Source organism: Aspergillus eucalypticola, assembly GCF_003184535.1.
Source record: "Aspergillus eucalypticola CBS 122712 chromosome Unknown BO83scaffold_14, whole genome shotgun sequence".
In the NCBI taxonomy this organism is placed as follows: Eukaryota; Fungi; Ascomycota; class Eurotiomycetes; order Eurotiales; family Aspergillaceae; genus Aspergillus; species Aspergillus eucalypticola.
Window position 1 is genome coordinate 151,155 of NW_020290288.1, and position 17,889 is coordinate 169,043.

General features: G+C 48.9%; 8 protein-coding genes across 8 annotated transcripts; 3 read left to right on the forward strand and 5 right to left on the reverse strand.

Annotated features, from left to right (window-relative positions):
* Positions 1-32: 32 nt before the first annotated feature.
* Positions 33-1,177, reverse strand: BO83DRAFT_427547 (uncharacterized protein; the record flags this gene model as incomplete). Its single annotated transcript, XM_025535351.1, has 8 exons — positions 33-88; positions 147-231; positions 278-351; positions 401-656; positions 710-852; positions 919-969; positions 1,025-1,078; positions 1,129-1,177. The coding sequence occupies 8 exons, from the start codon at positions 1,175-1,177 to the stop codon at positions 33-35; spliced, it is 768 nt and encodes a 255-aa protein (XP_025387491.1).
* Positions 1,178-1,552: 375 nt separating this feature from the next.
* On the reverse strand, positions 1,553-4,103 carry acuM (gluconeogenesis transcription factor RDS2). Its single transcript, XM_025531371.1, has 7 exons — positions 3,700-4,103; positions 3,573-3,595; positions 3,412-3,429; positions 3,006-3,303; positions 2,204-2,955; positions 1,945-2,141; positions 1,553-1,889 (listed from the first exon to the last, which is right to left on the reverse strand). The coding sequence occupies exons 1-7, from the start codon at positions 3,911-3,913 to the stop codon at positions 1,838-1,840; spliced, it is 1,554 nt and encodes a 517-aa protein (XP_025387492.1). The 5' UTR covers positions 3,914-4,103; the 3' UTR covers positions 1,553-1,837.
* A 580-nt stretch (positions 4,104-4,683) lies between these two features.
* Positions 4,684-6,105, reverse strand: BO83DRAFT_43659 (uncharacterized protein). The gene is made up of 5 exons (XM_025535972.1): positions 5,758-6,105; positions 5,606-5,690; positions 5,388-5,552; positions 5,219-5,326; positions 4,684-5,158 (listed from the first exon to the last, which is right to left on the reverse strand). Exons 1-5 carry the CDS (start codon positions 6,015-6,017, stop codon positions 5,006-5,008), a joined length of 771 nt encoding a protein of 256 aa, XP_025387493.1. The 5' UTR covers positions 6,018-6,105; the 3' UTR covers positions 4,684-5,005.
* A 409-nt stretch (positions 6,106-6,514) lies between these two features.
* Positions 6,515-8,747, reverse strand: BO83DRAFT_361950 (basic helix-loop-helix domain-containing protein). The gene is made up of 3 exons (XM_025529487.1): positions 8,648-8,747; positions 8,217-8,587; positions 6,515-8,162 (listed from the first exon to the last, which is right to left on the reverse strand). The coding sequence occupies exons 2-3, from the start codon at positions 8,278-8,280 to the stop codon at positions 6,880-6,882; spliced, it is 1,347 nt and encodes a 448-aa protein (XP_025387494.1). The 5' UTR covers positions 8,281-8,587; positions 8,648-8,747; the 3' UTR covers positions 6,515-6,879.
* A 998-nt stretch (positions 8,748-9,745) lies between these two features.
* Positions 9,746-11,589, forward strand: BO83DRAFT_314441 (uncharacterized protein; the record flags this gene model as incomplete). The annotated part of the gene is made up of 4 exons (XM_025527586.1): positions 9,746-9,801; positions 9,897-10,008; positions 10,148-11,329; positions 11,467-11,589. The coding sequence occupies 4 exons, from the start codon at positions 9,746-9,748 to the stop codon at positions 11,587-11,589; spliced, it is 1,473 nt and encodes a 490-aa protein (XP_025387495.1).
* A 1,086-nt stretch (positions 11,590-12,675) lies between these two features.
* BO83DRAFT_408618 (uncharacterized protein) lies at positions 12,676-15,789 on the forward strand. The gene is made up of 11 exons (XM_025534059.1): positions 12,676-12,889; positions 12,943-13,012; positions 13,075-13,516; positions 13,698-13,714; positions 13,914-13,932; positions 14,304-14,377; positions 14,443-15,065; positions 15,129-15,297; positions 15,351-15,449; positions 15,508-15,563; positions 15,622-15,789. Exons 1-11 carry the CDS (start codon positions 12,699-12,701, stop codon positions 15,644-15,646), a joined length of 1,785 nt encoding a protein of 594 aa, XP_025387496.1. The 5' UTR covers positions 12,676-12,698; the 3' UTR covers positions 15,647-15,789.
* A 326-nt stretch (positions 15,790-16,115) lies between these two features.
* Positions 16,116-17,084, forward strand: BO83DRAFT_378887 (uncharacterized protein). Its single transcript, XM_025531372.1, has 4 exons — positions 16,116-16,297; positions 16,359-16,417; positions 16,480-16,626; positions 16,783-17,084. Exons 1-4 carry the CDS (start codon positions 16,248-16,250, stop codon positions 16,875-16,877), a joined length of 351 nt encoding a protein of 116 aa, XP_025387497.1. The 5' UTR covers positions 16,116-16,247; the 3' UTR covers positions 16,878-17,084.
* On the reverse strand, positions 16,640-17,873 carry BO83DRAFT_361960 (mitochondrial 54S ribosomal protein uL16m). Its single transcript, XM_025529488.1, has 3 exons — positions 17,734-17,873; positions 17,204-17,671; positions 16,640-17,130 (listed from the first exon to the last, which is right to left on the reverse strand). The coding sequence occupies exons 1-3, from the start codon at positions 17,789-17,791 to the stop codon at positions 16,952-16,954; spliced, it is 705 nt and encodes a 234-aa protein (XP_025387498.1). The 5' UTR covers positions 17,792-17,873; the 3' UTR covers positions 16,640-16,951.
* Positions 17,874-17,889: the final 16 nt, after the last annotated feature.

Consider the following 17,889-nt stretch of genomic DNA (forward strand, 5'->3'; position numbering starts at 1 on the left):
CTGTACAGCATACACGGGTCATACTGGACCATTTACATTGTAAGGTGTGAATCTTTGAATTCAGGCGATGCAATGGTACTTTGTAGCACTGTCAACCCCTACGTTAGTCAAGAAGGGAGGGCAACCACAGGATATAATCCAGCGACCTTGCGAAAAGATACTTTCATCTAGTTCTTCCTTGCCCAGTAACTCAAGTTGGATGACCTGAACTGGGAACATTCCACCGTAATGCTGTTTGATATTAGCCAATATATAATGACTGGAGTTCATGGCTTACAATTTTCAGTCCATCCAGGGCTTTAGCAAGAAAGCCATTGGGATCTTTGGTATCAAGACGAAGACCGGCACGAACTGCTCTGCATGAGATATTTAACATGGTCATGATGTAAGAGCAACCTACCAGAAGTATGGAGTATCCGTAGCTCTTTATCCTTTATTGACAGAACCGGTAACTGGTCCATATGCCCTATGAGCTCACATGCTCTCAACGCCCTTCCCAACCACTTCACAGAGACATCATACTGCTTGCGTGAAAGCGCACAGTTACCGATCTTATAGCATATGTCCATGACACGACCTTGACCCCTGCCATCGTCCGATACTGGTATTTGTGAAAACAAGTGTTCTGCGATGTCGAGTCTCCCTTGTAGCCATGCCTACATAGATCTAACAGTCAGCCTGATGTGATTTGTGGACGGGTAGACCATACCAAATAGACACGAATCATGTAGTACTCTGTGGTATACTGTTGAAGCTTTGAGCACTCAATGTCACATTCGGATTTCTCAAGCTTATCTAAGCGCACAGCTGCAGTCTCAATTATCCTCTGGCTTAGATCGAGACAGCCGTTATCTATAGCGAATATTTAGAGCTATGTTCATGGAGATATTGGAGCAAGTAACAAGCATTTGATCTTACCTATGCACGTCGATGCCATGCTAAAGGCTGTCTCTAAGGCCCTGTTGCTTCCTGGGCGATGTTAACTGTCCCTATACGCATACAATAATTAATGGGTTATACTTACCCGTGTCTCGATATGGTGCGGCATACTCCAACATCGCGTAAGCGAATGCCTTCACTATGCCGTACTCAGCGAAAGGCTATGCTCGCTAAGAGACCTGATATTACCTTTGCACACCAGAACAACTTCTTCTTTGCTGTCTCTATAGACGGTCATGAGTTGTATGCAAGTATTCCATAGCTGTGTTCCTTCTTGGTCAAACCGGCGCCGAGTCGAGGACGAGGGACTCGCTATCAGCAAAGGAAAATCACTCAGTTGCTGATCCAGTTGAGCCACAGATTTAACGTCTAAACCTAGATGACGCTTCTTTTGGTCGATAGCGAGTCGATCGGCTAGGCCAGCTGCGAAGTCTGTTGCTTCGTTCTTAGTGGATGAGGCAATAAGAGGTATGAAACGACGGGCAGAAAAGGTGATTCACCTAGAATGACGTCCATCTCTGCTTTTGAGCTGCGATGTGTCATTGATTTAGTCGTTGTTCTAATGGCTTAGAGAAGAGGACTCTAGTTCTGCAGATACTTGGCCGACACCAAAAGCGAAGTACGGAATGACACCTGACCAATCTAGTCCATTGCGGGTTCACGTTACAAGGCCACAATCTACCTTCCCTTGGAAATAAGTCACGCCTTGAAGATGTTATGGTACATTTTTGATGGCCGTTTAAATCAATGACAGAAGGGTATGAAGGGAACAATATCGCGAAGCTCCTCCAATAGGAGGACTAGTAAGCACCAAGAAAGAAGACAGTAACTAAGCGTCAACCCACGCGAGCATTTGCTAGGCAACAATAAAGGAATACGAGGGAAATAACTCCAGGGCTTATTTGGCCTTTCGCTGTGACGGCAGAAAATTCCCAATAATGAGTGATGGGCTAGAACAACAGCAGTTAGCACCGAGCCATCGCACCGTCTGATGATGTCACTCACATGTTATGGGTATCTCTTCGGATTGTAAACGAGAAGCAACAGGGGATTCCATCTCCAGGGGAGTTGGAATTGGGGTTTTTCAGGGTGCAGCTTGTGAGCATGGCTTTTTGCGTGTTGTCAAAGGCAATAGCTCCGAACTTCTCCCAGTAGCTCACTAGCTGGTCTTCCACGATGATCTCGTGGATTGCAAGCTTTCCCTGAATATGAAAGTCATATTAGACGTTGACCACGGAGATTTATGTCTGCAGATATCACTTACGTCTCGGAGAGTCTCAATCGGTACGCCGATCAACTCTGCCATTTCTTTATTGCCACGGAATATTTCACCCGTTCGTCTCCAGCAACAAGCCGGAATAGCCATACTAGCAAAAACTCGATCATATTCCATCAGGCTTCGTTCAAACCACATCTCCACGAGGATGAGTTCAATGTCGGTCAGGCTCTGCATTCGCTCACGAAACTTCGGCCGAAATTTATCTAATTGTCGGAGGATCTTCTGCCGCGAGGCTTGTTGCAAGTGTCGCTCCATATATTGATTGAGCCTGGCATAACCCTTCACGTAGTTGAATGGGCGAAGGAGTCCCGCGTCGTACTTCGCTTTAAGAAGCTTGTTCATCCGCTCCTCTGGCGGGTCGGACCCTGATGGATCTGCTGCGGTCATGTAATAGGTCTCTCTCGCCTTGTCATTGCTCACTGCAGGTGTAGGCCCTTGTAAAGGTTCGCCCTGAGCCTGTTGATTAGGTTGGGGTTGCGCAGGTTGAGACTGCTGAAGAAGGCTTTGACTCGAGTTTCCCAGAGTCGCCATAGAGAGTAATGACGGATCCGAGTAAATACCCTGCAGCTCATCATTCTGGAACACTCCTCCATCATCCAAAAGGCTATTGCTCAGAAAGTCACCAAGGAGGTTGTACTCATTAGTGACCTCTGGTGCATTGAACATGTATGAAGGGTGAAACGTGTGCATGTCCTGGAACTGGCTTTGTCCACCAAGCCATTCGTTGTACCCAATCACTTACTAAAGTCAATATGAAGCACTAGACGACTTTATAGGTAGGACTCACTTTGCTGTTGAGCATTAAGACCCTGGCCAGAAGAAGCCATGTTGCCTGGCTGCTGCACAGAAGTTACAGAAGCGGTGGGTAGGCCGATGGACCCGTCGGGTAGCATTTGCTGACCTGCAGCTTCTGGGCCGTCGACGTTTCTGGGCATTTGGACACCGGAATACTCATTATTCGAAGAGCCCTCGTCATCGGCGGCCGAATGATCGTTTTCACTCCGCGACCGTTTTGAAGGTTCCCGAGGTTCGTCGTGGCAAAGGTGGCCAATATTCCGTTTTATGCATCGCGTGCAGGGTCGCTCCTACATTTCCAGCAAAGCAATGACCGTCAGCAACTAGATCTTCGAAGGGTAATTGCACTCCACGTTTCACAGGAATGCGCTGGAGGGTAGAGCTCAGACGGGTCGTACCGAGTCGCAAGTCATATGCTGTGCCACGCGAGCGAGTGCCTTCCAGTTAGCAAATTACTCCTCTATGCGTAGAGCCCAACAAGTATCAAGGGCGATGTTTGTTCGGGTTGATTGAAGTGAGGGGCGAGGAAGGTGATCTTGTTTGAGGGGAAAGACTTTACCGATCGCCGACAGTAAACGCATGCTGCAAACATGGCACTCTAATTAGCAACGTGGTCGAAACAACAGGGGGGAAACGCTGAGTCGCTGCCTTGATCCTTGTAGGATGCATAGCAAATAGCGCCATACCATGATTGACTTTGCGACGTTTCTTGGGACTTGGGTGAGCCCCCGCGGCAGCTCCCTCAGTCTTGAGGGACGGTGTATCCTGCGAGTTGTCTTTCGCACCAGCATCTGCCCCAGTCTGTTCCTCGTCTGTCACATCCGGTTTTCTCTCCGCTGTCCCATTGCTGTTTTGTTGATCGGGACCTGGACCCGTTGACGCCGCACTTTTCTCCGTCATTGATCGCTAGGCGCAAGGTGTTGCGCAGGGTTCGTTTCGCCGTTAACACTGTTGCTGTCGATTGGAACACAAACGAGGAGTAAAATCGCCGTCTGCAGACATTCGACTGGGTGTGAATGGACCGAACAAGCAGAGGGCGAAGGTATCGGGCTGATCTGTAACGTGAAAATGTGAGGGCACGCGCGATGCGATCGGCTCATTGAAGTTCCCCGCTGGTGCGGGACTTGGATCTTTCATTTCCCGGGCCCCTCCGCATTGGGGTCGGCAGCGGCGAACCCGGTTAGTAGCCTCGGAAAAGCATATGAGCGGCTAACCTATGTGTGACACTATCCCTCACGGCGCGAAGCAAAGCAGCCAATATCAGTTGTTCAAGCGAAAAAGTAAATACAGGTTAAACAGAATCCTCGTATTTCTGATGTTAACATATAGGACGACCATCTGTCATTGAATTTAGTTACAAGGTTTCTACCTCGGTTAACTTGCATCTAGCATATGCAGCCACATGCTCTTACACTGGGCGGTTTTGCAGAGTAGGCAGTAGAGTCATTTATTTCCTTTCCAAAATCAGGCTTGTATTAAGTATTTTCTGGGTGGCTAATGACCCGTGAATGATGCCCCATTAGCATTACTAGCCACAAGCTTCTTATATACCCACTAGACTTCTTTGCCTGTATTTAACTAGTGGGGGTCCGCCGTCAATATCTGGCTAAACTCCACTTGGAGCTAGAGGATTCCCAGAACCTGAGTCTTGACAAAGAACGAGGTAGAACGCGATGAGGCCCAGCTTGTCCTGAATAGGAGGACCAATTCTCCGAGGGGCGGGAATTCGTTTAGCCCCATATATCACTGGTGTCCTGTGAGGGATATATACAAAGTCGATGCGGTAGACCTTCCAGGTACGTAGCGTCAAACTAGCTCGCGATGCCTTGATCGACCGTAGGATATCAAATACCGTCCTGCGCATGACTTGTTTTCCAAGAGATCTTGAAGACTGGCATGAGGCTTGCATCTTCGAGTACGCGCTCCAGACGGCGTACAAACTGTAACAGCACAATCGTTTTGGACTTGCCATTGATGCATATGTTTGTGGTTTCAGTCTTCGGGCATAAATGTTAGACTCAATGCTGCATGCGACCTGCCAATTGCGTCCTTCAAACCGGCAACGGGTGCGGTATTGTTTTGCATTGACTTCAGATGCCCAGTCAGTTGTTTCAGGATATTCGAGACCTCTGGGTCATTTTCAAGCTAAACACGGTATGTCAGCAACAGATATCAAGCACGGGTACAGAGGAGCTGAAAACGCACCTCGTCGAACATCGTTTGGGTTTCTTTTCCTCCCGCAAGGGTAAAATCGGACTGCTTCTGGTTATACTCGTCAGGCAAGCTGTCGACCTGCCGCAGAACAGGGTGCTCCTTAGAGAAGGTCAGCGTCATCGTAATTCTCTTATCTTACTCGCGTCAAGGCCACACTTACGTTCTTCGATTGCCTCTTCCTCTCCGCTTCTGCTCGCTTCGCATTCCTCTCCATTTCCTGCAGTTGCTTCTTCTCTCTTTCGAGCATAGCTTCTTCCTTTTCGACTTCAGCCTTCAAGAGATCGATACTATCAGTCACTGTGGCTAAAGTAGCCTCCAAGGAACACTGCAAACATGTGTCAGCCATATCTTCAATGAGGTTTATCGAGCGTTACTTACATGCTCCTTGAGCGCTGCCTCGTACTCAAAGACAGAGTCTTTCGTGACTGGAGGAAATGGCATGCGCGGAAGCCGCTTTCCCAGACTATAGTATCGGAAGATTACAGGTCAGTATAATCATTTCCCTCGAGACAGAAGGCCGGGAACTATACTTTTTCACAACAGCTTGAACAGCAGCCTGTGCTTCGATGCGTTTGCCCTCGTTATGCTGTCTTACAATAACTGGACGCTCCAGGGCCCGGAACATATCGCGCACCCTGTCTTGAACCGGCTCCGGAAGTGTGGACCACTTGGATTTGATGGTCCTTTCGGAGACCTGCCGGACCTGGGGCTTCAAGTAGGCATAAGGCTTGTTGCGCGTCTCACTCCTTTGCTCGGGTCCATTGCCGGAACGCTTCCGCTTGGGAGGCATGTTTGACCTGTAAATTATCCTATAGGTGAGGGAATAATTTGAATTATATAGCTTTGATCACTTTTGATGTATTTACACCCACATGCCCAGACGGAACCCGGACGTAGCGTCATCATAATAAACGCGCCGTTGGCCCGTTGCTGAGGAGATCACATGATCTTATGGGGATTCCGGGCTGCGCTAAGCCCCTTGGAGCCGGTGGGGCCACCCCCGCGAGTTAGTAGTTCTGCCCCTGACGGTGGGTTATCGCTGCTATCTACGGAGTACTATCTATCTCTCTATCCATCTACTACGGAGAACTACGGTGTATGTTGCTGCATTTGTTGAAGATCCTCTACAGTTACCATTCACATGGGAAAGAAGCAACTTTCATCGCACTTTGTACATGCATCACTGTTTTACGCGATTCATACTACATCCTAGTGGCTGGATATACGATCGTGAAGACTAATGATCCTTGCTTGAATCAATGATTGGGAAGCAACGAAGGCAGAGCACCAATGGAGAAAGAGAAAATCTCGCGGGAGAGCTTATGCTCTCGGCAGAATGCATGCATCAAACTAGATACTGTGTGGTATTGAGGAAATTAAACCATTATCGCCAATCCAAGTGGGTATTATGGGGTGACATGTAATAGGCCGGGATTTTTAATGTGACTGCAACCAGGTGCGTCGGCACATCAAACCCTGGTCGATGTAGGAATCAAGACGGGCGGCCGTAAAAACAAACGCCTGCATGACCGTTTGAACAATGCGCATCCTTCCAGAAGATCGCTGAACTGCTCCAATGTACAAATGGGTGAAGATCAGCCCATGCTTTCGATAGAATAAGAGAGATGATCATGGTCGCATTATTGAGGTGACTACCGAGGCATCACCAAGCCATTCATGGCCTTCAACTCCGCTAGCTGTGCTTTGAGGATGTCATTGCCGCGCAATACTTCTTCCAACCAGTCAGCCGCCTGCGTGAGCATTGCGCTTTTGCTAAAACCACCGCCTTTTAGGCCAGGAACAAGGGTGCACAAATCATCAAACCCTTGTCTGATCAAGTTTCTTCGCTTTTGCTCCGAAAGAATATGGTTGCTTCTCTTTTGTTCTTCGGTCAGGTTCTCTCGTGCGGGCTTTGGACCTTGGGAAAGCCTTGGTTTCCGAACGGCGTCATGTGACATTCGCCTTGATGACGAAGCCTTGGACTTTTTCAATCGTGGCCGCGAGCTTTCCTCGTCTGAGTTTTCATCTTCTTCCTCCTTGACCAAAACTCTTTGCTTCTTCTTGGGTTGGGACAGATCTTCCATGCTGTCCTTGAGCTCTCTGCGCAAGTTGCTGAGTTGTCCGGCCGCATCTGTATCAGTCCATGTTGCATCATAGTTTCCGGTGATGCGCACTGGGCTCGGCGCTCGAGTGTTTGCAGCACTGCTTTGGGCTTCGAAGCATGCCAAGTGACCGAGCAGCTCTTTCGTGCGCTGCTCTTCATCTGGCTGATCCGGCGGCGCGATGTATCCTTGATCCACAAAACTTTCATCCGAGCCCCAATGCAGTGGACGAACCTTGGCGGTCTGCTGTTGCTCCGGCGATATCGGTTCACGGACATCGAAGAGCATCTCTGAGGTGTGGTACCCATGGGGTAACCGAGGACAGGATGAGCTGTTGGGTTGTTTCAAGGGCACATGGCTGGGTTGCGGTTGGAATTTGCCATGAGTGGACATTCTGAGGCTGTTGAAATTTAGGTCAGGGGATGGGTATGAATGAGATCCTAAGTTGGTATTGAAATCGGCCCCGTGTATCCCATTATGGTATAGCATGGAAGCAGCCGCGAATATATCTGAGTTGGCACTCAGGTTCCCCGGCATTACGTCCATGAGCGGTTTGTCTATGCTGCGATGAGAGAGGGAGGGTTGTGATGAAAGAGAGGTCGTGGACCCCTCAAAAGTCGGAGGGAGGAGCTCGTCTGAGAAGTCGAAATTGGCGGTGCCAAATGGCTTATTTGATTGACTCTGCAGCCAAAAGTCACTGGAGAGCTGATTGGAGTTCATCGTAGTAAAGAAGTTATCCAGCATCAATGATTCATCTTGATCCAAGAGCGCCGGCCCGGGAGGTGGCGCAGGAGCAGGTTCGAATGGGGTATCTGTAGGGGAGAGAAAAGAATCTAGAGCCCCTCCACATTAGACAGGATTTGGCAGCAGTGAAGGAATACACTTACAGCCAAAGGGGCCAGGCTGCGGACTATTCTGGCCATTATGGGTCCCCGACCTGTTTAGATCCATGGCGATGATGGTAGAGGGGGGAGAGAAAAGGCAAGTATGTGATATCGCAAAGAAACTCGACTAGCATGTGCTAGTCTTCAATGAGAGCGGCGCCGAAAGACAGTGCCAACATGCCTTGACCGGCAAAGCGGATGCAGGGAAAGAGAAAAAACCCTTTCAAGAATGCGATGACAATATGGTTTCAGAGAGTTCCAGTGATACCAATCACCAGAATATTGGAAGCTAGCTAGCTATAGGGGACGGTGGTCGCGGAGGGGAGTATCAACGGTCGATGGTGCCAGGGAAGTACGGGCGAATGTCTGGAGGTCTAGGATACGAAACACCGTCAACAAGACCAAATTCACTTGACGGAAAAGGCATCCCCCACATTGGAACTGACAGTTAGACGGGAGGGTTGACGGCAAAATCCGGGGATCAGGGACAGTGGAGAGAGTAACCGTAGATAGACAGAACGATCGTAGCATTCAGACAGTCAGTCACCACACGAGTTGCTTCTCGTTGCTGGGAATCCGTCGGCCTTTTCAAGGCAATCACATGCAAAATTCTGGCGCTCCGGCGGAGGTCGCGTGACGTAAAATAATTACCATTGATACCACCAATTGCCAGCAACGCAACAGACCCAGATCGTGTAATTCTGGTTTCCAGACGGTATGAATCGGACCAATTTCCCAGTCCGGGGAGACTCGACCTTATCCGGCCCGATCGATTCCCATTTCTGGTGCCCATCCAATCTATCCATCCACCTATCCACATCTCCATTCATACACCATGTACACTCACTCTCTGTCTGTCTGCTTTTTTTGTTCTTCCCCGCTGACAGGAATTCTTTTCCTTGATCATCCCTCATCAAGGTGAGCCGTAAAACTGCTCCGGCTCCTCCGATCTGGACGATTCGCTACCATTGTGTCTACTGGAGTTCATACTTTCTTGGCTCCATTACACCAGCTGGTTTCCCCAGGTGACGGCTAGCGGTTGGTTGATAAAACCCCAAGTTTGGAGCGTGGCATAACGGGGGATCGTCGCCTTCCGCCTGGTCTGTAACCCCTGAACCACACCTGGGTTAACGGCCATTCCCCTCGTGTCTTGAACGACCGAGGTCGAATTTCTAATAGTCCGTCGCACGGATCCACGGCCGATCCTACATACAAAAAGGGCTGCCCATCACGGAGCACGTACCACTCTGGGTAACAGCCGCGGAGCCAAGTGTTTGTGTTAGTTTCCTATTCTGTCAAGATCTTTGGGCCGGCTAGAAATGCTTGGATTTTAGTGCAGTATGTCCTGCCACAATCCTTTGATTTTGTGCAGAATTCATTCGTCTCTTTTTGTGGCCATGGTCTCGATTCTGTTAATCGGTGATATACTCCCAAGATACAGTCTAACACCAGCAAATAGGTCGTTTCATTGTTTCACAACTCAAACCCAGACTTCAAAGGCACGGTCATGGACTAAATGAGTTGGATGCACCATGGACTTGGCCACCATCATTCGCCAGCATCCGAGCAGTATCCATATTCTACAGCCGTAAGTATTCATTATTCCCATTTTCGGCCACTTCTGGGTGACGTCGAGCACATCAATTACGGATCACTAGGCTACGTCGATACTGACCGTAACAGAATCCTACGTGCATACGCACTTGGTTATTTATCTTCAACTACTCCTAGAGTGATAACCTGTCTACGGCGAATTCGGGGGCATGGCTTAAGCTTCGGAGAGCAGCTCAAGGAGGTACGTTAATGTTACCCTGATACCATTAAGCCCACTGCATCTGTGCATCGTTCGTGATGCGTATACACACATGGGACTTTTCGCTGCCCTATCCGTCTAGAATCAGGATAAGGCCGGTGTACTCACTCTGGCTATGCAGTTGTCCACCACATTGACAAGTACTCTACGGCTGGATGCTTTCCCGGCATTCTGTGCTGTACTTGTAGGGGGCTCAACCGTCTTTCCTTTGATCTTCTTACGATGTCTTGTGCATCTCGTTCGTAAGCTGGGTTTGAAACCCGGTCGTTCTAATGCACTGCTTCACATGCGACTGGCTAGATTTGTTTCTGCGTTACTGTCCGCTTGGTTCGGTTTTAATATTCTGAATCAGAAGCCTATCAGGTTGCAGAGAGCCTGCGACGAATGTCAAGGTGGTACTGATTCCAAAAATGCTGCAGACCAGAGAAAGCTCGGACCGGAGCCGCATAGCCATCCCCACTTGGCAGGTAGAACCATGGACCTCACTCTTTTCAGCCTTACAAGAGCGGTCGATTTGATGGTCTACATGGGTTGGGCAAGTTGGCGGCGATGGCGAAAGTCAAAAAATCAGTGGAGCCTAGTGGAGCGTGTTGCTCCTCAACTCGCAGATGCGGGTGTGTTTGCCACGAGTGCATCGATAGTTATGTGGGCATGGTTTTATATGCCTGAGAGGCTACCAAGATCTTACGGTAAATGGATAGGAGAAGTAGCAAAGGTGGATGGCCGCCTGATCGAAGCACTTCGCCGTGCTAGGCAAGGTGTCTTTGTGTACGGAAAAGACACCGGGCAAGCATCACTACTTCAGTCCATGTGCAAAGATTATAATTGGCCCGTGGAATGGGGAGACCCTTCCAAGACCATCCCGATACCGTGTGAGATGGTCCACATGGGTAGTGGTCATAGCTGTGAAAAGCATGCTCTGTCTCGATTCACTCGAACATTCAAGTTCGCCTGTGCTACCTACATACCTCTGCAGATAATCTTTCGTTTGCGGTCAGTAAAGTCCATGGCATCCCTCAAACAGCCCATAGCTGCTGCCTTGCGCTCATCTGCCTTCCTTGCTTCATTTGTGAGCTTGTTCTACTACTCTGTCTGTCTTGCAAGAACAAGGATTGGCCCCAAAGTATTTCACCGTGGAACAGTAACTCCAATGATGTGGGACTCTGGGCTCTGCGTCGGCGCCGGATGCCTGATGTGCGGTTGGAGCATACTCGTGGAGAACGCACGGAAGCGACAGGAGATATCACTGTTTGTGGCTCCCAGGGCTGTCGCAACTGTTCTGCCAAGATATTACGAGAAACAGGTGAGCTCAAATACTGTTTTATCACCCAGTGGTTGCAGAGCTTGGGAGTTGTCACACTCGTCTTGCCGCTCTCTGCGCCATCCCATTCTAGCTTCGTCGAACATTGTACCACTTTCTAACCGTTGTGGCTTATCTAGTATCAACACCGGGAACGTATAGCATTCTCTATCAGCGCCGCCATTCTCCTGACTTGTCTCCAAGAGAGGCCTGATATGGTTCGGGGTGTATTTGGTCGGATTGGTAGAAGCGTGCTGGCGTGATTGCGCTGAGCGAATGGCGTTTGCGACCGGACCTTTACATGTATAGACTTATTGTTGTTTCTTTCGTCACTCTCACTGTAACTACAGAGGGTATCATTAGGGGTTTTGATATGTATTATTATGCCATCATTGTTCGTCCAGAATCGAATGAACAAAAGCAAGCAATCTAGCCAGGTCTGTAAGTGTTTCTCTCTCGAACAAAGCCATAGGCGAAGAATCGCCATCTTGGTCAAGCGCAAAATCCCGCCCCGATAAGATTATCTGATCTCAATTTTCTCTCCTGGCCCACCATAGATGCCCGTTATTGGGAAACCGGCACTCTAAATTTGGGAGAGCCCAAGAATAGAAACTTGACGATCTCTTCAGATTTTTAGAGTGTCTAGAAGCTCATCTGAAACAGAAGACAAATGTTTTAGAGTTAATCTTATCCTAGGGGGAGATCAACCTTCCTTAATTCTACATTGGCAAGATAAAGGGGTTTCTGATAGAGCCAAAACTCGGCGTATCTCTTTATCGGATTTTCCTGCATCCAGGATGTTCAACAAGCTTTTTCTGAGTTTGAAATATCTTGTGATGGTACTTAGAGTACTGCGTACTTTAGTGCACCTAGAAGTGCTTTAATTTGAGCAGAAGGCATGTAGTCACATCATCATGATATATTTCATCTTAAATTTGTCGCAAGCTACTACTAAGTACCTACCACTATTTGCCCTAAAGGTATATATTACCGAGCCTGGCTACAGTATCGCAGATGTTCACGTTTGTTTGCTAGTCAGTTCTCTTACAGCCAAGCATCAATGTTATATACAAATAATCACAATGAGATTCAAGGTGCCTAAATCGTCCAAATCTCCTAAACAGACTAAATTCATAGCCCTAGCAAGGTGAACGAGATGCTGATCTGGTAGTTTGGGATAGAATTTCCTAAAACAGACAAGTCCCGGCTATCATCGGGCGCGCGGAACAAGGAAGGCGGCACTAGAGGCGGTATAATACAACCGACAGAAAAGCATTGCCTGATCATATCACGTGCTTCAGGTACCTTATCCCAATCGGAGTTCTAGATGGCATCTCTCCATATCTCCCCGCAGCGCATATAATCATTGACGATGTTCTCGCGCCCGATCTCCTCATGGGGTCGGCTTCCTTGGTCGGGCCCGGGCCTCCGCCCGGCCAGCATCACAAATATACGATGTGTTGACTCTGGGAGGAGATTCTTCACTCGCAATGCATGTCTCCGGCAGAATATCAACGCACCCTTCAATACGCCGCAGTCGAAAAAGCGCAATGCGTCGACAATGTATGTTGAAGGATTGCAATGGCATCAGTAGTTTCCTGTCTAATAGATCATAGGTACTATACAGCCAGTCTTATTCTTGGAACCATTGCGCTTGCCTATGGCTCCGTCCCTCTGTACAAAATGGTTCGACAACCCTGCTCTTGAATTCTAGTCTGCGGCAGAGGCTAACGGCTTCACTCATACAGATCTGCCAACAAACCGGCTGGAACGGTCAACCCGTAGCTACTCACCGTGTAGGTGACGGCGATACCTCTTCCCGCGTCACTCCGGTCACCGACTCCCGTCGTTTGAGAATCACGTTTAATGGATCAGTTTCGGATGTTTTACCATGGAAGTTTACACCGCAACAACGTGAAGTTCGAGTTCTTCCGGGCGAGACAGCACTTGCATTTTTCACAGCGACAAACAAGGGCCCAACGGATATCATTGGTGTAGCGACGTATAGTGTCACTCCCGGACAGGTTGCTCCCTACTTCAGCAAGATTCAATGCTTTTGCTTCGACGAGCAGAAGCTGAATGCTGGAGAGTCGGTTGACATGCCGGTGTTCTTCTTCATCGACCCTGACTTTGCCAATGATCCGGCAATGAAGGGCATTGACACAATTACGCTCTCGTATACCTTCTTCAGTAAGTCTCCAGATCAAACCAATGATGAAATATCATGTGGCTAATCAATGTGAAACAGAGGCGCGATATGATGACAATGGTGTCTTGAAGCCATTGCCGTCGAGCTAATGGCATGACTGATTGTTATGTACTACATACCAGGAGCCAAGCGATTAGACTCTCTACGACAACAGACTCGCAGTAAAATGCTTTTGGAACGTATATACCCGGAATCACCCTGGCCTTGTGACATCCAGCGGAATGTCCCAGAGACCTGGCTCGCTCCGATGTGACCCTCCAAGCAAATTCGGAAGACCCATCTCTCCTCTTGCATGGGTCAATTATAAAAACCTGAACCTGATGGTCCCAAGCACCCCACTGACCATCTTTGTATCATAGATAGAGCATGTACATACAGAGAACTACTGAAGCTTTTCGTATGGAATGGGCGGGGTGCCATATCATGTATAGTATTCAGGCGTTCAAACGTGAAATATAAAGGAATCATTATTATACATCTATCACCTCAATGTAGACAGTGATTTTATAGTGTTTCTCTGGCTACTACGTACTTGACCGTCTCGATTGTAGACCTGCAATGATTTTGCATGACCGAACGTGATTGGTGAATCCGCTGCATAGTCAGCATAGCGCACGGACCGCCAATTAAGCTCGCGTGTCACGCCCGACGCGTCTGCGCTCGGCCTAAGCTATCTATCGGTTTTGAAGGGAAAGCATACTGCTGAGTGAAGACCTAAAAGCCTTTACTATTGAACTGCACACTCAATTGCAACAATGGCCTTGCTAGTCGACAAACTGCGGCCGCGGTCGCTAGATGCCCTCACATATCACCCCGAGCTGTCCGCGCGACTGAAATCATTGGTAAGGCAATTCAAGCTCATACTATCCATCTCGAGTACAATCCTCACAACGATGTCTGATTCTAGGCGCAAAGCGGCGACTTCCCCCATCTGCTCATGTACGGACCCTCAGGCGCCGGCAAAAAGACACGAACCATCGCGACGCTCAAAGAATTGTACGGTTCCGGAGTTGAAAAGATCAAGATCGACGCTAGAGTCTTTCAAACGACAAGCAACCGCAAGCTCGAGTTCAATATAGTGTCTTCGGTCTATCACTTGGAGATCACCCCGTCGGATGTTGGAAACTATGATCGTGTTGTTGTGCAAGAGCTGTTGAAGGAGATTGCGCAGACCCAGCAGGTCGATCTCTCGGCGAAGCAGCGATTCAAGGTCGTTGTGATCAACGAGGCCGATCATCTTACTCGTGATGCGCAGGCGGCGCTGAGACGAACGATGGAAAAGTACAGTCCCAACTTGAGGTTGATTCTGTTGGCCAATAGCACCTCGAATATTATCGCTCCTATCCGGTCCCGTACCCTGCTGGTCAGGGTTGCTGCTCCGAATGAAGAGGAAATCTGCACTGTACTGAGGAACGCGGCTAAAAAGGAAGGATGGCCTGAGGCAAGTGGGTTAAATAAGAGGATTGCTAAGGAGAGCGGGCGGAATCTTCGTCGCGCGCTTCTTATGTTTGAGGCTATCTATGCTCAGAAGTACGTCCTCGATTGGTTATCTATTGGGGTGCCAGAGCTAACGTGATCTGCTTCTGTTTCTAGTGAGAAAGTTACGGATAACACGCTCATCCCACCACCCGACTGGGAAGCTTTGATTGCGTTGACAGCCGAGGAGATCCTGGCTGAGCGATCGCCAGCTCGTCTGCTGCAAGTCCGCGCACGCTTATACGACCTTTTGACGCATTGCATACCACCGACTACTATTATCAAGGTTCGATGAGTACGTTTTAGGTGACTGGAACAAATGTGCTAACTGGGATCTAGTCGTTGACATTTAACCTGATCACAAAGGTCGACGATGCTCTAAAGCCTGATGTCATCAGGTGGTCGGCATTCTATGAGCACAGGATCACTCAAGGCAGCGTAAGAGCTCTCACTTGCTGCATGAATGTCGAGGATACACGGCTAATTTCCTCCGCAGAAAGTAATCTTCCACCTCGAAGCATTTGTTGCCAAGTTCATGCGCATATACGAAAGGTTCGACTACCCCCCAATACCCCGAAACAGCTCAATTTATTCGCTAACCCGGGCACAGTTATCTTATGGGCATGGAATTTTAAAAATCACGAAGATAATAATACCCAACAATTCTTAATGACTTCATTGTACACTACCGGGATGTCTTATCTGATCCGGGCCACTGTGGGACTCGTAGCTGAAACCCACCTCAGTATTTCTAGCATGCATTACTCCTGTATCTCTTAGAAGCCATCAAATTTAGAAATATCTTGCATTAAACGAATACACACTGAAACCCTGGTCCCAGCTAACAGCAAGCGAATCAACAACACCCAACTAAGCACAAGCAAAGTACTATACCAAGCCAACCACCAACCACCAACCAACAACTAGTACACCCTCGTATCCCCCAAACCCAAGCCAACGACATGTGACCAAGCATCAAGATCAACCGAAAACAGCCAGGAACAAAACACGAAGTGGGCGTTAACTTCTCCACAGAACCTTGGTAGAGATGACATCTTGATCGTCTAGATGGCTAGTAGATAGACTACGTCATCATCCCATGGATGATGATCCACCACAACCACAACCATATCCCCTCCCCAACATCTTCTCAAGACTTTGTGAACTATCTAGCTACCTTCAAGAAAAATCAATTATTCATAAAATATCACACATACTAAACATCCACTTTGAATAATGTCTGGCACTAATCTCATGGATATCGAGCCTGGTGGTGAGAATACGCAGTATGTCTAGCCTAATACATTTGTTTCTTAAATTGAAGACAATGCTAATGGCGGTTGTAAGGTATGAATCTATCCGGTTGTTTACGGAGACACCGGCGAAGCAGACGGGGCAGTTGGGTGGTATGTTATACTATCTTCATCTTATCCTATGGTTATGTAGCAACCGACTAAGTTGCTCGCAGGACACTCCCAACATACCGTCAGCGAGATGAGAACAACACTCGACGACGACCGAAACGGAAACGATGATCAGTACAGGGATACTCCGCTAGCACGACAGCTGGAAAAGGGCGAGGGTACGACGGGTCTTACGGGAATCACAGATATAGGTAGGTACAGTATAGTTTGATATTTCTCTTTTTCCTAACTCCGCATATTCATATGAAAATACATCGACACCTGCGACAAAGCGGGAAAGAAAAATAAATAAAACATGACAGATATAGAGAGTCTAGAAGCTGATGGATGATGATAATGTACACAAGACCTGAAGCCCGAAACCCCAGAAGAGGGTGCTGCGCTGGCGGCGAAAATCAGGAGAGAACAAGGGTATGGACCTGGTTCGGGCGTCGGGGCTTAGATGTCATGACGTTGTGAGTGAACCGGGGTGGATTGACGTGAGTGAGAGGTTTGGTTGAGAGGAAGCGCTTTGAATTATTGGGGAGCAGAAGGACTGGAGGAGGACGAGGTCGAGGTCGGGGGGTTCGGTAGGTCCTGAGTACCGAGGGCCGGGCTTCTGCGTGCGCGTTTGAGGCTCTCCAGAGTCACTCCATTGCCAAGTTTCGTCAGTCCAACGACCGGCGGGTCGCCCTTCTTCACGAATTCCCAGAGGCCTGCCGCAGTTGTATCATTAGTTCACCGTATGTCGATAATTGAAGATTTATAATCAAGTGAGAGTTAACATACCGGGCAGCTTGTGGCCGGCCAGACGGAAGGCCTCCCTGGCGACCTTTTCGTGCAGATCACCCTTGAGCTCAAAGACGATTCTGCTCACGCCAACCTTCGCGGTCCAGTAGTCGAACTTTCCCTTACCCTTACCCATACGCTGTTCATTGCCCTTGGTGTAGACACCGATGTTTGCGCTCACGCGCTTGTACAATGTGTAGTTCATACCCCTCAGACGTCTCTTAATCGTATCCTCTGCAATTTTCAACGACGCAGCGGGCAACCGGCGGTCGTGGTCCTTCATCCGCAAGCCATAATCACCCCAGACGACAGTGGTACCGCGGGAAGAACCACCAGTTGCGACATGCGGACGACCCTTCGGGGACTTGGATCTCTCGGCGAACTTAGGGGTAAGCCAATCGAGGGCAGGCGAGGTCGTCGAGAAGCATCGCGATAGCGGGAAAGCCGTGAATGGCGTCGACAGACCTACTGTACGGCATCGGAGTCAGGATATAAAAAACTTTTCTTGGGGAGGCTTGCGGGAATCTCACACGACGGCCGGAGGAAGGCCATCTGAGGCCCCGAGAACATCTTCAGCTGCGGACCCATTGTGAATCGTGGCAATCGGCCCTGCTTGGACTGAATGGGGGGGACCGGAAGGATGATGGACGGACCGCAGACTGACTTTCAGGCCATCGGCTTCACTC

Excerpts from the sequence above, each read along its gene's own strand:
- BO83DRAFT_361950 (XM_025529487.1), bottom strand. The coding sequence starts at position 8,280 with ATGGATCTAAACAGGTCGGGGACCCATAATGGCCAGAATAGTCCGCAG. Across the intron at positions 8,163-8,216 it reads GCAGCCTGGCCCCTTTGGCT|ATTCTTTTCTCTCCCCTACA; the intron begins GTAAGTGTATTC and ends GAGGGGCTCTAG.
- BO83DRAFT_378887 (XM_025531372.1), top strand. The coding sequence starts at position 16,248 with ATGTCTGGCACTAATCTCATGGATATCGAGCCTGGTGGTGAGAATACG. Across the intron at positions 16,298-16,358 it reads CCTGGTGGTGAGAATACGCA|GTATGAATCTATCCGGTTGT; the intron begins GTATGTCTAGCC and ends GGCGGTTGTAAG. Across the intron at positions 16,418-16,479 it reads GCAGACGGGGCAGTTGGGTG|GACACTCCCAACATACCGTC; the intron begins GTATGTTATACT and ends AGTTGCTCGCAG.
- BO83DRAFT_361960 (XM_025529488.1), bottom strand. The coding sequence starts at position 17,791 with ATGGGTCCGCAGCTGAAGATGTTCTCGGGGCCTCAGATGGCCTTCCTC. Across the intron at positions 17,672-17,733 it reads GGCCTTCCTCCGGCCGTCGT|TAGGTCTGTCGACGCCATTC; the intron begins GTGAGATTCCCG and ends GATGCCGTACAG. Across the intron at positions 17,131-17,203 it reads GGCCGGCCACAAGCTGCCCG|GCCTCTGGGAATTCGTGAAG; the intron begins GTATGTTAACTC and ends CAACTGCGGCAG.
- BO83DRAFT_43659 (XM_025535972.1), bottom strand. The coding sequence starts at position 6,017 with ATGCCTCCCAAGCGGAAGCGTTCCGGCAATGGACCCGAGCAAAGGAGT. Across the intron at positions 5,691-5,757 it reads GTTCAAGCTGTTGTGAAAAA|TCTGGGAAAGCGGCTTCCGC; the intron begins GTATAGTTCCCG and ends CCGATACTATAG. Across the intron at positions 5,553-5,605 it reads AGGCAGCGCTCAAGGAGCAT|TGTTCCTTGGAGGCTACTTT; the intron begins GTAAGTAACGCT and ends ACATGTTTGCAG.
- acuM (XM_025531371.1), bottom strand. The coding sequence starts at position 3,913 with ATGACGGAGAAAAGTGCGGCGTCAACGGGTCCAGGTCCCGATCAACAA. Across the intron at positions 2,142-2,203 it reads CGATTGAGACTCTCCGAGAC|GGAAAGCTTGCAATCCACGA; the intron begins GTAAGTGATATC and ends TTTCATATTCAG. Across the intron at positions 1,890-1,944 it reads CGAAGAGATACCCATAACAT|CCCATCACTCATTATTGGGA; the intron begins GTGAGTGACATC and ends CTGTTGTTCTAG.
- BO83DRAFT_408618 (XM_025534059.1), top strand. The coding sequence starts at position 12,699 with ATGTTCTCGCGCCCGATCTCCTCATGGGGTCGGCTTCCTTGGTCGGGC. Across the intron at positions 13,013-13,074 it reads CCGTCCCTCTGTACAAAATG|ATCTGCCAACAAACCGGCTG; the intron begins GTTCGACAACCC and ends TCACTCATACAG. Across the intron at positions 15,564-15,621 it reads TTCATGCGCATATACGAAAG|TTATCTTATGGGCATGGAAT; the intron begins GTTCGACTACCC and ends ACCCGGGCACAG.